Genomic DNA, 15,551 nt, shown 5'->3' on the forward strand with positions numbered 1-15,551 from the left:
TCAGTTCTGTAGGTGAAAATATATTGTAGTTGAAAATGTAAGTATGAGATGTCCTAATTTTAAGGAGTTTCTTCTCCACTCGTTTGTTGACTCTGAGCTGCCAGGTTATGTGCACAGTAGAATAGCAACCAGTGTCTGGAGAAAGAATACATCTACAAAATACTGTGAAAAATAAGAAGTATCTCAAAGATTTAACTGCTGAGAAACAAAACAGTTGTTAAAAGTGTACATTTTGTTTTGCTGTTTTTTTCCATGGTTTATAGAGATGGAGGAAGTGGGCATTTCTGTTACTAATTCCTTCTCTTCAATATTGAAGGTACTGGAAGTTGCATAATTGTGGTGTCAACACGTGAATTTCAACTACAGATGAAAATTGACCATCACCTGAAGGATATGTGCTCCTACTTCCTCTGCTTCCAACTCTTTCCTGAGGTATTACATTTAAACTGCTAATAGACTTCAAAGGAAGCACAGCTGTGGCATTGCAAGCCAAAGTTAGTTACTGCACTATGCTTCCTGTCAGCAGTGCTCATGTGAAACATCTTTCTGTGCTTTAGAGAGATGAACTGTGGACATCCTACTCAGGGAGCGGTGACCTGTATGTTTGGAACACCAAAGACTTTTCAAGTGCACCCCAAAAGATTCATCTTCAAGATTGTTCTCAGATTACTTGTATGATAAGAGTTAAAAACCAGGTGAGAGATACTTGAATTGTTTTTACCTGCTTTGGAGTTCTTTAGTTTGCAGTTCTGGTGAGCTGCCAGTAGTTACTTTGCAGGGTGTTTGCACGTATATTGGTTTGAAATACTGGTTCCTCTTGGAAGTCATAGAAGTTAATGACTGCCCAGCACAGTTATGCCCCAAAATGCATCTCAAGCCAAAAGCCTCTGCAGTAATTAAATGTGTGGTGACTTTTGTTAGCCATTGACATTTTTGGGAATCCATAGAAATGGGAAGTTTAGATCCCTCGGTGTTTAATCTCAGGGCTCCTGAGACTAAGCCTTGCAAAAGGTTAATAGACAAACAATAAATGCCAATTAGCTGGCCTGGTTTTGTAGAGGAGCTTTTTGTTTAGTTACCACATTCCTAACTCAACAGAGACAAAGAGCCAACAGCTTACTACCTTAGCATCTTGTGCCTCTGTCATTGTTGGCCTCAGGCTGTATGCCTGCTCTTTCTGAATGATACCAGAATGATTGTAGTTGTGATACCACATGGACAGGCGTGGGGTTAACTGACAAATGTCTGTTGGGAAAGCAGCTTCCTCAGTCTTGCTCAGATGTTCCCTCCTTTGTTCCTCAAAAATTACTTTTCCAGTAAATGCTTCATGAAATAGGGAAACTTTCTGTGTCCTTGGTTAGATTTGTGAGCTAAGTTGGAAAACTCTTTTAAGATACCCTTCCCCACAGTGGAGATGGATACATTTAACCTCTGTTCAAGGAGAGTTAGAGGGTTGTTTGGAAACCCCAAGGCATTAAACTCTCTTTTGTTCTGCTTAAGAACTTTGTTGCTTTTCTCTTCCACTTATTCCTCACTTAACTCCACCTTAACTAACATTGTTGTCCAACTTACTGATACAAAAGGAACAACTGAGCAATATCCCTGTATGATCCATCTCCTGAACATGAGTGTGGAGTGTGCCATCTTTCAGCCTGCCAGTAGCTCAGCAGCCTAGGTTGTCCAAGCAGGAGTCTGGAGCCTGATGTAGTAGCTGGAGCACCCCTACTCCTGTTCTACACAGCATTACAGATACTGAGAATGAACTTGCAGCCTAACATTGTTGTTGCAGGCTAACAACAGTAGCGGGGCTGTTGCCACAGGCTTGCTTTTAAGTGCTAGAATTAAAAGCAAGCCATTGTTTGTCTTTAAGAAACCTGAGAGCCACATTGTGCACTTGTTTTTATCTGAAGTGGGATGCTTTCTGGCTGACAAGCACTGCTAACATACAACAGTGAGAACTTACCCTGTAATAAACTATACACTAGAAGATCACAGCTGTGTTCTGCTGTGCTGGACCATGGGTGTGTCTGATCCCGTACCCTGCCTCTGATGATGCTGATGGCAGTGCTGTGTAGGGAGAACCTGTGAAACTGGCCTGTAGCTGCTGTGCATTTGCCTTAAGCTGCCTAACTGTCCACAGTTCTTCTATAGGACTAGTGAACTGTATCTTTCATTATCTGTTTTTGGATCCAATCTCTCTGGACAGTTTAATTTTAAACATATTGGTGCCATAGTTCCCTGTAGCAGCAGGTTCCAGAAGTTCACTGCCAGCCTTGTAAAGAGAAGTACATTCTTCTAAGTGAAACTGAACTCTTACTGGTTTCCACGTGTCCCTTACTTCTCTAATTGTTGGATGTGTTGAACTCTGGTTCTACATTCTGCTTTTCTGCACTCTTCTAATTTTGTAAATTTCAGTGTCATCCCTCTTTATCTGCCTTCTCTCCAGCCTTAGGACACTTGGCTCTTTCCATCTTTGCTCATATGACAGCTCTTCCTTTCTCCTGATAGTTTTCAGTTACTTCTCCCTGCATTTTCTCTGCTTTCGCAGTGCAGAAAGCAGGACTCAAGGTACAGCCATGCTGTGGTTTAAACAGTGGTAAAGTGACAACTTCTGTCTTATTTCTGCACTGGTCAGTAGTACCAAAGGCAAGTCATGTTGCTGAGGTGAGCAGCTGCAGTGCCAGCACTGTGTGCACAGGGGAGTTTCCTAAACGAGGGGATCCTGAGAGGAACAGAGACCTTCTACTCAGTCACAAGGGTAGCAGCTGCAGTGCCAGCACAATCTACACGAGTGAAAGAACCCCCTGGGCAGTGCTAGGGTGGGCAGACAGGGTGTTGTAAGTCTGTCATCTTGACCAGGGGGTGGTGGTATCCACCCCACAGAAATTCATGTCCACTCTGTACCCAGCATGACTGAGGCAGTTCCCAGACAGCTGTGGTGGAAACATGCAGCTCAGCCCCGGTGCAGGCTGCAGGGTGTGCTCTTCTCTGACACCAGCACCAGGCAGCAGCAGTGAACATTCCTGCGGGAGGAGTGCCCGCAGAGGGGAACTTGTTTGCTTAGTGACAGAGTTCCAGGAGGAGGCTGAGGACTATCAAGGAGTCTGAGATAGACATGAACAGGCACCCACACAGGAAATGTTCAGTGCTTCCCTTTCCCGGCTTATCGAGAGAGACCCCTCACTGCCAGCCTGATCTGTAAAACTCTTCAACTGTGTCCAAGACTGAAATGCAAAGTGGTGAAAATGACTGTGCTGGTGTTTTGTTTTCACTCCAGCTGTGGGTTGGCAGCAGTGGAAGATCACAAGGCAAAAGCAAAGGGAAGATCTATGTGATCAGTTCTGAGAAGAAAACTGTAGAGAAGGAGTTGGTTGGTCACGCTGATACAGTGAAGGCACTGTGCTCGGCAGAGGACAGGTATGTCCTCAGCGGCTCTGGAAGAGAAGAAGGGAAGATTGCCATTTGGAAGGCTGAATAGTTAAGCTCTTCAAAACACTCTACCTGTGCTGGCAAAAAGTGAACAACCCTCCACATTTTGTAGGGCCTTCAGCCACCTGTCAGTGTTCTGTATTTATTGAGTTATTTTCGTCCCTCATGTCGCAGCAGAAGTGAATCTCCCCTCGCACCTTGTACTGCTCCTGTACCTTTGGTGAAGAAACAGAAATGTGACTAGAAGAGTCACTGGCTTTTAAACTTGACACGTGTTCTTGGGAAGGGTCAGGGTTCTAGGACACACTGTGTGATGCAGATGGTGCCAAGAGAACTGAAACCAGCTCAGTAATTCTACTAGAGCTCTTTTTTGGGCAGTACATGAGTTACCTGAAAAATGGGCTTCAATACTGCCTCCACAGCCTATAACAGCTGGACATGATCACTGAGAAGAAAAACCACTGAAGAGCAGCTGTTGCGTTTGTGGAGTTAGTATGAATGCTGAGTGCCTGTCTGACCTAGCAGCTAGATGTAGCTGGGAAGACTGTCCCTTATCCCTATAGGTATCTTTATGGTGCTGTACTATTTAAAATGCAGACACAGACAGGCTCTTCCTGATAGCACTGAAACCTCCCTGCTGGTGGGACCAGCTACTTGGATATTCTCAGTGATCTTTCTACTGCTTAAACTTGTTTTTTCCTTTAAAAGCAATGCGCAGCAGTTGTCATTTGTAACAGTTCATGAAACTGATTAATTTTTTTCAATCTAAAGCACTTTATTTCATTTCTCTATCTGTTTTGCTTGCTTTTCGAAGCTACCTTTCATCTACCTGTGCAAACAAACCTCTGCAGCTCCTTCTGTTTCTGTAGTCAGAAGAACTGCTGTAACTGAGCAGAAACTGCTGAAATGTTAACTACTGCACAGCCATCAAACTGCTTCTTAATTCCTGAAGTGAGCATCACTGAGTCCAGAGGAGTCTCTTGAGCAGCATTCCTTAATCGTTTCCTGGTGTACATTAGGATTTTGTCCATTGATGACAATTACCTACAAGTGAAACAGTAAGTCTGTGCAGAATAGTTTTAGCTGTCTGAGTGCTGGGTAAAGTGGAATGCACTATTTAAAATACTGTAAGTAGAAGGACAGAAGGGCTGCTACTTTTGTTAAGAAAAATAAAGCAGAGTAGGCCTAATGGAAGGATAAACTACTCTTAAGTATATTCCCTGTAGCATTTCTGACTCTTTCAGTGTGCTGACGAGAGGTTTTATCTTATGATGGCAACCTTTTTACCTTTTTATTTGTGCTGTTTTTTTCAATTTAAAACCATTAAACACTATATTGGTACTCTGGCCTCTCTTCATACCTTGTTCTTGTTGCTGTGTGGCTCAATACAAGAACGATGGCTTTTAGTGGTGCCTTGCATCCTGTCTGTGTTCTAAGTAGTGTAATTGCCTGAGTTTTTATCTCTCTGGTATTCTCCTCCTTAAAAACAGTTTCTGCTGGTGATGTGTCCTCCCCTGAGTCCCTCATCTGTAGCTTCCAGGTTCCTTCTTTCCTCCTCTGGCAGCTGGTGGTGGTAAGTGAAATGAATTATTTAGTGAATTAGAGGTCTCTGTGTACAGAGGCACACAAGTGCTGCTAATGAAATTCCACTTGCTGCAGAGAGGAACTCAGCTACACCAGCCTGCCACCTGCCTGTCGTTGCCTTAATTTTCCTTCCTGGCAGACTTTTTAAATCTGCCTCTGCCTTCCCAGCATCTGAAAATACGAGATGACAAAACTGACAAATGTTGATTTTTTGTGAGGATAAAAGACTCCAAAGTAACATAGTGAATGTGAACACAATTGATTGAGTAGATGGCACCTTATTTGAGGCACTGCTTTCTTTAATACCAGCCACTGAACACCACATACAGGAGGAGAGTTTAACCACATCAGACCAAAATATACAATACAACGATCCTTCCAGAACCTAGCCCCAGCTTCTCTTTGCTGTTCAGTTGTTTTTTGTTTTGTTTTGCTTTTTTCCCTCTGGTCTCCTGAACAGGGATCCTTAGGGAGTGGAGAGATTGGCTGGGAGCCAGCAGCCTGCACCCTCCACTCACCATGACTGATGCCGTTCCCAGCTAGACATCTGGTGGGAACAAGAAGCCACCCAGGGGCAGGCTGCAGGATGTGCTCTGCTCTGACACCAGTACTGGACTGGCAGCACGGAGTACAGCTGTGGAGGTGTGCTCAGGAGGGGGAACTCCTGCTTAGTGACAGCACTCCAGGAGGAGGTGAGGAAGTTGAGGAGTGTCAGGGATTATGAGAGGGAGGCAGATGAGTGGAACTGCACCCAACCTCCCCTGCGACAGACCTGTCAGGCAGACAAGGTGCATGGTACTGGGGATTCCCTGTGCTCTCCATGCAGCAGAACACAGTAACTTAAGGTATGAGGCACAGAGGTGACAAGTTCTTGCCAAGTGCAGCAAGTGTGTCTCCTCTGAGACTTCCTCAGCAGGGAAGTGGACATGGCACCAAGACTGTCAGATTTCAAGGAGCATCTGGATGAGACTCTTAATCATATGGTTTAGTTTTAGGTAGTCCTGTGACTACAGGGAGTTCAGCTTGATCCTTCTGGGTTCTTGCCAACCCAGGATCCTGTGATTCAAACCAAGGGATGGCAGCATTTGCTTCTGAAAAGAACTTGGCTGCAGAGACAGGAGCTGCTTGGAAGTTCAGGCTGCCTGTTGCTGGCTGCAATCAGCCAATGGGGCCATGCAGTGGAGTAGGAAACAGCCCCTTCTGCCTTCCAGCCTTCATTCAGGAGCTGCTCTGGGGCTAGTTGTAGGCTTAGGCCCTTTTCAATAGGTGCCAATTGAATTCTGCCTTTTGCTGTCAGCATTTCAGAGGGAATGAAGCAAAGCCCCATCCTGACCTCCCTGCCATGAGTTACTTGCCTGTGTTGCTCTGGCTGTATCCATTTCAGCTGCTGTGTTCCCAGACATCTCCCCATAACTGCGCAGGGATGCAGTGTACCCCATGCTGGGCTCAGGGGTCTGTTTGCTGCATGGCATTGATGTGGGTCTCAGCTTGGTGGGGTCAGCTGTCGTTTGGAAACTAGAGACATGGTAGGAGCTAAGTGCTGGGATCCTTTCCAGTGTCTGGCTTCCCCCTCCATGGTGGACCCTCATGCACAGGTCTCCTGGTCTCAGCAGTGCATTGGTAGTCAGGGCAGGGAGGATGCTGCACAAACACCATTTGGCACTGGTGCAGCCTCCCTGGTCCAGAGAAGGATGTAAACACTGCCTGTTTGGTCTGCTGTCCTTTTGCAGGTCCCTTTTCATCACTGTGGCTCTCCAAGGCTGGTTGCCTGTTGGGTGACTGCCTCTCTGCCCCCTTTCAGAGTGGGAAGGGCTGCCCACTGCATTGGAACCCAGCTTGAGGGTGTGTGTCCACCTCAGCAGAGCCTGCAGCAAGCAGAACCCCACTGGAGGCAGCGACAAGCAGCCTTTGGTTTTCTTCTGTAAATCCCTAAGGATAGCCCTTAGCAGCAGGGGGCATCACTAGTTGCTGGTTGTTCCATCCTCACTCCAGACTGGAAAGTGTGGGCAGCAGTGGGGCAGGCTCTGCTCCCAGACCCTCTCAGCCACTCCAAGGCTGCTGTGAGCTATTTTCTAAGTGCTGCCTTCACTTAAACAGTAACTGGGGTGGGACTGACCAGAGGTTATGGGGTGGTGCTGACACAGCAGCTCTATCCTCACCTCCTCCTTGGCACACTCCATCCAGCCCAGACACAGCACCTCATTCCCACCCAAATAAAGGTCCCAGTACCATTTGCTGGGGATCACTGACCCCACTCCCAGGCTCCTGTCTCCTGAGCTGAGGAATGTGCTTTCTCACCTCTCCTTGCTGTGGATCATCCAGGGAGGTTTCTGCTTCCCAGTCCTCTCCGTTGGTCACATCCTGGAAAGGAGGGAGAGGGCTGGTCTGTCCTCCCCCTTCTCGTCACAGGGCTGACATGAAGATACTTGGGAGGAGATACATGGAGGTCACACCTTGCAAGAGCCAGACAAGGGTTCAGGTTTATTTCACTGCTGCTTTCAGATCTGCTTGGCCTCTTCCCTTTTAAGTGTGCCAGAAGACAAGGATGCTGAACAGTCCGTGCCACTTAATCCCCACTTCATTTTGGGTTCTGCCAGGTGGTCAGAGCTCCCCAGAGTGAGGACAAGTGCCCACAACTCTGCTGAGCCAACTGGGGTGAGGAGGCGAGGCTACTGTCCTTGTTCAACCCCAGCCCCATACTTCATAGTAGCCCCACACCAGCTACTATGAAGAAAATCAACTTCATCCCAGGCCAAAGCAGTAGAACTCTGCTCTGGGTCATCTGCAGGCATTTGGAGTAGCTCTTTGCCCAGTGATGCAGGACTGGGGGTTGCTCTCCCCATGGTGCTGGTGAAAAAGCCCATGTCAGATTTATTGCATGTTAACCTCGGGCCCAGGGAGAAAAGAGTGCGGCTGAGCTGTGGTTAGTCAAAAAGAACCAAACGCTGTAGTGGCATCAACTTCTTGGAGCTGCTGATCCTGCTTCTGAAGAAATCCATCAGGTGAACTGCTGGGAATTGATGCAGGACAAGAGCTGCTCGGGCTGCACGTCTAAGCCTGTCAGCTGGAGTGTGCAGTCTGATACACAGGCCTCTCTGGCTTTCCTCTCCCTGGGCGCTCGCGATGGCCTGAGTGGTTAATCGATTTGGAGGTGAACTGGTTTCTTTGGCCCCACTTATAGTTGTGCTTATTTCCTCCTGAAGCACTCCTGGGCTCTCCTGTGCAGGAGGATTCCACATCATGGTAAAGCAGACAAGTAAAAGGCAAATGTGCTGGTGAAGAAGAAATGAGACTCTCCTCCAACTGTTGTGGCAAGTGCCAGAGCCCCCAGTCACCCACTGGGAGGGAAGCCCCTACATCCCTCAGCTCTGGCACTGCTCATGGTGATGGCACGAGAGATTTTGCTGTCTCAGTAGGTGACAGCCACCACCCCCTGTCTCCTGGATGGGTCAGGGCAACCAGGGCAAGAGGAGGAGACTCAGCAGCCAGGGACATCACCAGTTTGCACTTCCATCTGTGCTCCCTCCTTTGTTACACCTGAAACCAGCAGGTGTGAATTGTACACTTGTTCCTTTGCAAGCTAATGTTTAGTCGTAGCATTGTTAGAAACATAAAGCTTTGGGAAGCAGGTGAATGTTGTTTGTCTTACACAGCTTAGGGGCAAGGGGAAGCAGCAGCAGCAGCAGCAGCAGCAGGAGCCTGCTCACATGCTCCTGCTCCCTACAAACAGCACAGGAACATGAGCCACCAGCTCTTACTGAAACGTTTATTAAGATTGAACTTCAGAACAACAGATGGGAACACAATGTTTGGTGGAGTAGAATATTTCTAAATTGATTTTCCTCCTCTATGCATAAATGAAAAAAAAAAATCAAGATTATACAAAAAGAACAGAAAGTGCAGAACACAATAGAACAGTTCTCATGCAACAAATCTCTTTTTTTTTAACCTTACAACAGAAAATAAGCTCAACAGTGTAGAAATAAAAATCATACATACATTATGCCGACTACGAACTCAAACATTCATCCGCAACATTACTTTTCTTAATCCCTTTTTCCTCATAAAACAACATTATGTGTTTAACACATGCTTATAAACATTGCTAAACTCAGCAAGAGCTATTATAGTGCCCCAACTTAATAAGTTGATAAAAAAGTAGTTGTCATATGGCCAGTTCACAAAGGAACTAAATATTTTCTTTTTTTTTTTTCTTTTTTAAAATTTTCTTTTCTTTTTCTGCTATGAGATGCCTATATGCAGCTTTCTAATAAGATCAGGCATTTAAAATAAGCTGGTCATTTGGCTACCAAAAGGGCTTAGTGTTCATGTTACATCGGGGGAAAAAAGAGATAATAAAATTGGGAGCTGCCAATTTGTTGAGATAAAACATCTGGGGGTTGGGGCTATTAACTACAATTTGATTATCGGTGAGGACTGCATTGGGTGCAGACGAAGTCAGATGATGAGTTGGGTTGGGTGCCCCAAGAGCTTCTGCCCCAGATTCAGCACTTAAGAAGAAATGTGTGAGAAAACATGAGATTGAACTGCGTCCTGGGTTTTCACTGCAGCTTTGGCAGGTCACAAGGGCAGCGGAAGCCTTTTAATCTTAGCAGATGTCTTCTTCTGGAGGGGGAAGATAATTGTCCCTCCTGGACATCCTCTGAGGTCTCCTGCACTCCCTGGGGCAAGGGAAAGTGAGGTTGAAAGGCAGGTGAGCTGCTGAGCTGCTTGGGCTGAGGAACCAAAGAAAATGAGTTTTCCGGGAGATGATGTGAATTGACAGTAGAGGAAAGAGTGGAGCGTCCGAATGAGCAGGCCTTGGCACTGCTCCTGCCACATTATGAAAAGGCAGCTGAGCCTTTTTTTTTGCTGTTAACTCACACAATTTCCTAACTGTCTGGGCTGCTCTGAGTCTCAAAATCAAAACACCAGTTGATACTTGAGCTTTTGCAGCTCGCCTCTGCCAGAGGCTTGTTCTGGATGCAACATGAGAAACAGAAAACTTTGGGTAGCTCCACTTTTGAAAAATGACCATTTTCAACACACTTTACAAACGTTCATCTTCGTCGTTTAAGGAAGGGTAACAGCTAAAGGACTCTCACCATAAAGTTTCTGCAAAGAAAAATAAAATTTGGTATTTCTTCTACACAGTCATTAAGAACATTTCTGTGCAACATTTGGTGTTCGTTACATTTATTTGGCCTATTAAAAGGAAACGAGGACAAAACAGCTGCAAATGAAACCAACTTCTCTTTCACAATAGATACTTCAGATGCCAAAGCTGCTACATGTGCTTGGAATATCATGCACGAGTTTATTTAGTTAAATAGGATACATATTTTTAGCTGAGCTCATCTGCCATGGGACTAGGATAAGGGAAACCTGGAAGAACTCAGCTGCAAACATTGTCAAGTACAGTGACAAGGAGCACACAACCACAAGGCTGCTTTGGCCCGAGCAGTGTGTCTGTCAGTATCTATACATAGACACATATGTGCCCACCTGGAGAAAAACGGCTCTTGGTGACTCAACTGCAGCTCATGGTGGGGACTGCACAAGAGACTGGCACACAACCTGGCTGTGCAGAATTACTGCAAACATAAGCGACCACCAAAACCAGACACTGGCCCCTGCAAAGCCCTTTCAGGAAGAAGCCCCCACCTGAACTCTTCTCTGCCCAGGAACAAACTTCGACTTTCTCCGCCTTCATTTGGAAATGTGATCTTAACCCCACGGCTGAAAAACCTCACTGCAACCAACAAAAATCCTGCCTTTAAGTGTTGACGTCAGAGGGAGACCGAGCTCGCCAGAAACCAAAGGCAGGCAGATGCATTTCTAACAATGGAATTGAGTTTTTAGCAAAGTACCTGGCAACAATCACTGTTGTCACTGTCACGCCAAGTGCTGCAGGGGTTCAGATTAGACCGGAGAGGAATGAGAGAGGCTCAGCCCTTGCTCCCCTGCCCTTGTGGAAAACCTCACACAAGCCTGTTTCATCATGGGGTCCACACACCAGCATCAGCATTGGCAAGAAAAACAAGGGGATGAATTTGCAGCTGCCTCCTTTTCAGCCTGCCATGCCAGAAATATTTCATAGTCTAGAAAAAAGGCTCCAAGTGAAAGGGGAAAAGGACACTGTGCGTTTCAAGCAGCGCTAGCCTCTGTTGGATTTACTGGCTTCCTCCCTTCTGATGATGAACAACCCACATCTTTCCGTAACTGCTCACTGCCAGTGCTAGCAAACGACCAGATTCATGTTATTAAAAAGCTATTTAGGTAATAAATCTCTATGAAAGTCATCTAACAGCAGCAAGAGAAACATTCCTAAGAAATTATTGCTTCTGGAGTCTGAAATTGCCATCCACAAACACATCTGACTGGACTCTGGCAATAAGCAGTGCAAAATGCATACTATGCCTTTCTGAGTGGTTGAAGTTTGAGCTTCATTTCTAGATGTGCAGCTTCCTAACTGCAGCTCTCGACAGCCTGAACACTAACAGGGTCTTGTGTGTGTGATATTGCACCTCACCGGAAGGGCTGCCACAGAACATGTTGAAATTGTTAGAGTGCAGAGCCACACAGAACAAGCCCACTAAACTTGAAGCCTCCTGCAGTAAAGGTGCAAAGAGGTGGAGCATGTGGGATGAATCTGACTACAGTAATACTGACAAGTAATAAATGATGCTTACTGTCCCCAGGAATAACATAAAGCCACTTCAACTCACTCCTCCCACAACTTCTGCAATAAACACATACAATTGTACTATTTTACCTTTTAGTTGTGACCAGAAAACAAAGTAATTTCTGTATCAAAGACAGGGAACACACACACACACACAAATCATTGCCCACACTACCCTGAGAAGCGGTAGGGCTAGAAAGAAAACTCTTGATTTCAAGATGAAACTTTACTATGAAAGATCTTGGGAGCCCTAACCAGCAAGCACAGTGGAAAAGCCAGCGTGGTGGTTTCACCACTTGCCTGGCCAAGGTACAGGAGGAGATACTTTGGCAGGAGCCCCTCTCAAGTTAATTCCTCTGGCAAGACTACAAATACTTCAGTGCATTTACAATGGATAATTATTTCCTTCAGCTTTACAGGGGAGTGAAACAGAGCTTCCTGCTGCATGGCAGCTTGCATGTTCACGTGGAACAAGCAGCAATTAAACAACTCCAAATACGGATCTTAGCATCCAACTTGTAGAAAGAAGGCTATGCTGGCTGGGACAAAATTGGACCTTCCCTGATTTTCCTTGAAACCTTCTGGGTTCAAAACATCCTTCCTCCCTCCTTATCCTTGCCCTGACTGAGAAAGATAAATAAATGTGAGCTCACCTCTCGAAACAGTTTCACTGTGCTGGGTGTGAATTAAGAGGGGGCTTCAAATTCTCCTCTCTTTGCTGCTAGGCCTTTGTCAGCTTGATGGTGCTGTGAAAGAAGCTTTGGCTTACACATGTGCAGTGTGGAGTAATGGAGGTTTGAAACCATACTGACCTGTGAAGCTCACGGGGGAAGGGGTGATTATGTCTGGCACTGGCCAAAAGATGCAGATTTTTCAACTATAGAAGAACCTTTCCAGAAATAGAGATTAAAGCAGGGAACACTTGACAACCAAGTAGAATCTTCAAGGAGCTTTAAAAAGAAAATATTAAAGCCACTTAAAAAAATGTCTGTCTCAGTGTGTATTTCACATGAATGCTAGTTATGAGGTGAAACACAACTCAGGTCTGCTCTATGTGAGCTTCACCAGAATATATTAAATGTAAATGAGATGATAAAAGTCACGGCAGAAGTTCAGTTAAAGTACTTCTCACATCTGATTTCTTCAATAAGGTCTCATATTCTTCAGTAGTATCATTCCCCTGTCTGAACACAGTTCACAGTACGTGTTCTAAATGACAACAAAAAAATCACTTTAAAGAAAAAAAGACTTTCTAAGAGACTTGGAAGAAAACCCAGCAAACCACAGCCCACCCCTAAGTCCTGTGTAATTAGATGTACTTTAGTGCTCGGTGCTTTCACCAGCCTAAAAAACGACCCTGCTATCCCTGAGAGCAGAGGGCAGCGGTGCCAACTGAAAGCCTTCAGCTACGAAACACACCTGTGCCACCGGGAAGTGGTCAGTGATGCTGGCCAAGACCGTGCGTCAACCCTCACACATCCCAAAACATACGCGTCTTAAATACATTGACACTTCAAGTAATCGAGTGAAAACTGCTTTTCAGTTTGAAATATATACTCTTCTGTCAAATGACTGTATTGCAGCATGAGCTACACATGCACTTTAAAGTACTGTAGCATGAGGAGCTTGAGGCAGCAGAAATCTTACAAGGAGCTGTGATTTGTCTGTGTAGCACACTGATCGACTGCAGCCTGGAGGTCCACGCGGAACTGAGTAAATAGCATCACAAACACTTCTAAGATGACAAACAGAAGATCAGTTTCTAAAGCTGCTTTAAATGGCTGCTGGATCTCTGAGCTTTGGCTGCCCATGGGGTGGGGCACATTGCTAGAGATCCAAACACTTACTCTAAATCAGATTAGCACCCCTCTTTCAAGCTCTTCACAGAAAAATGTCTTTGCACCACAGCTATGTCCTGAATCAAGGAAGGGGGCATGGAGACTGTGCTGATGGCACTGGTACAGCAGCTTGGAAGAGCTGCAACCTACAAATCCTCCAGCAAAGGGATTGAAACGGCAACACATGCTTGTGGATTGATTTTTAAGGCCCCAAAACTGTTTCTGACAGATTTTCATACACCCAGACTATGACATAAAGTGACAGAGGTAGGCCTTCAGTTTATCTTGCTGTACTGACACTGTGCCTTTACTTTGGCTGCTGCATTCCCAGCCGGCAGGTTAAAGGATCATAAAAAGTGCAATTAATCAACGACTTTCTGTTCCCATCAGACAGAATCCAAATGAACCCTCCCACAAAGCTGACCTCAGAGACATCCTTCCTCCATGGCAGCTTCATCTAGAGATGATCAGGTTTAAATGCCAAGAAAACCCCTAAGTTCACCAGCACACAAAACTCCCATCTAAGAATTGTCACAGCATATTCCAATGACATTCACCAAATCCAGCACTTGTGATAAAAACCTGTCAGTGCTGGTCACCTCTTCCCAGCTGCTGCTTCTTCCATCTACAGTTAGATCACACACCCAATGTCACCCTCTCCTGACATGCAACAGACTTGGGAGTAGTTGTTGAACAGTATGACTGAAAGGATTCGTGGCAATTTCTCAGAAACTGCAGTAATTGCTTTTGTTTTTCTGGAAAGTAATTGCAAACAAAACGATTCTGTAGTAACTGCACTAACAAAAGCATGAAGCCTAAAATGAACATTAAAGAACTGTAGCTGTCAGACTGATAATACCATGCTGATGGAAAAAAAACCTGATCAAGATGTCTAAGTGTTTGATTCAGTTATTACACTAGTGAAACCTGAAATGTTCAGACAAAAAACCCAGCAAGAGACTAGAAGTCAAGATAGCTTCCATTTTCAGTTAGTTCAAAAACAGCCCAAAGTGTAATTTTTCTACCTGCTAATTGTATACACTGTGAGTCTCATGCAGATTAATAAAACTTATTCCAAGTCTAAATGTACTCTTAATAAAAAAGTGTTCAGAAACAACATTTCTAAGTCGTAGAGAAAGTAATTAGCGTCATAGTTACCTGTTCAAACCTATATTAAGGACTACAGAATTTAATTTACACTTTTGCATGGAACTGCCTTTTCTTCTATAATTTTACTTACAAGTAATGAAGATTCTAATCTGTTTTCTTGGAGATAAAAAAAGAAGAAAGAGTTCTTGATCCTGCACCTGCACTCCCTGGAATGTGGGTGATCGGCAAGCGATGTCCTCACACAGCTGACTCGCTGTCCAGCTCCGACGCAGCAGCTCCCTTGCGCGTCAGCTTCAGCACAGTCGGCTTCTCTGCACTTATGCCGTTGCCCTCGGCTGTCTCTGGAGGACCTAGTCCTTTCTGTTCTTCCTTTGGCTCTTCATTCACTTCGGGGTAAATCACCAAGAAAGTAGCTGTCAAAAAACCCAAGAAGGATCCCACCGAAGCTACCATGGGAATGACTCTGACAGTGCCAACTGCATCCACCACACCACCAAGGGCAGAGGCCACAAGGATCTGGGAGATGTAAACCTGACAGGACAGAATAGCGCAGTCTATGCCAAATCCTCGTTTTGAGTTCCCAGGGCTATGGTGAATGTACTGGAAAAGGACAAGAGACATGTTAAGAGGCAAACAATGGATGAAATAAGATAAAAATAATTGAAAACAGACTTATACACTACTGTCTGCCTCAAATCTCTCAGACGTGGTCAGCTCAACACCATCCCTCTGCATCACACAGGCTGTAAGAGTCCAAAGCAACGACTTCCTTATCTACTATTTACTAACGGCCTCCTCATCTTGCAACAACAGGCAGATATTTACTGGGGCACTCCTAGTGTGAATTGGCTCCAAGATTAGGGTTTGGCAAAAAAAAATTGTCAGGAAACAGTGACAATTATTTT

At 45.3% G+C, this 15,551-nt stretch overlaps 2 protein-coding genes across 6 annotated transcripts in view; one reads left to right on the forward strand and one right to left on the reverse strand.

The window, feature by feature from the left end:
• Positions 1 to 4,775, forward strand: part of DENND3 (DENN domain containing 3) — a 42,549-nt gene extending 37,774 nt beyond the window's left edge. Inside the window, exons 21-23 of the mRNA XM_064154380.1 lie at positions 317 to 432; positions 558 to 695; positions 3,278 to 4,775. Of these exons, the coding sequence (XP_064010450.1) occupies positions 317 to 432; positions 558 to 695; positions 3,278 to 3,478 (455 nt within the window). The 3' untranslated portion in view covers positions 3,479 to 4,775. The remainder of the gene's footprint in view (positions 1 to 316; positions 433 to 557; positions 696 to 3,277) is intronic.
• Positions 4,776 to 8,765: 3,990 nt separating this feature from the next.
• Positions 8,766 to 15,551, reverse strand: part of SLC45A4 (solute carrier family 45 member 4) — an 89,191-nt gene continuing 82,405 nt past the window's right edge. For all 5 annotated transcript variants that reach the window (XM_064154385.1, XM_064154386.1, XM_064154384.1 and 2 more), the window contains one exon: positions 8,766 to 15,246. In XM_064154385.1, the coding sequence (XP_064010455.1) occupies positions 14,884 to 15,246 (363 nt within the window). In that variant the 3' untranslated portion in view covers positions 8,766 to 14,883. The remainder of the gene's footprint in view (positions 15,247 to 15,551) is intronic.

This window comes from Pogoniulus pusillus, chromosome 14 (assembly GCF_015220805.1).
Source record: "Pogoniulus pusillus isolate bPogPus1 chromosome 14, bPogPus1.pri, whole genome shotgun sequence".
NCBI classification, from domain to species: domain Eukaryota; kingdom Metazoa; phylum Chordata; class Aves; order Piciformes; family Lybiidae; genus Pogoniulus; species Pogoniulus pusillus.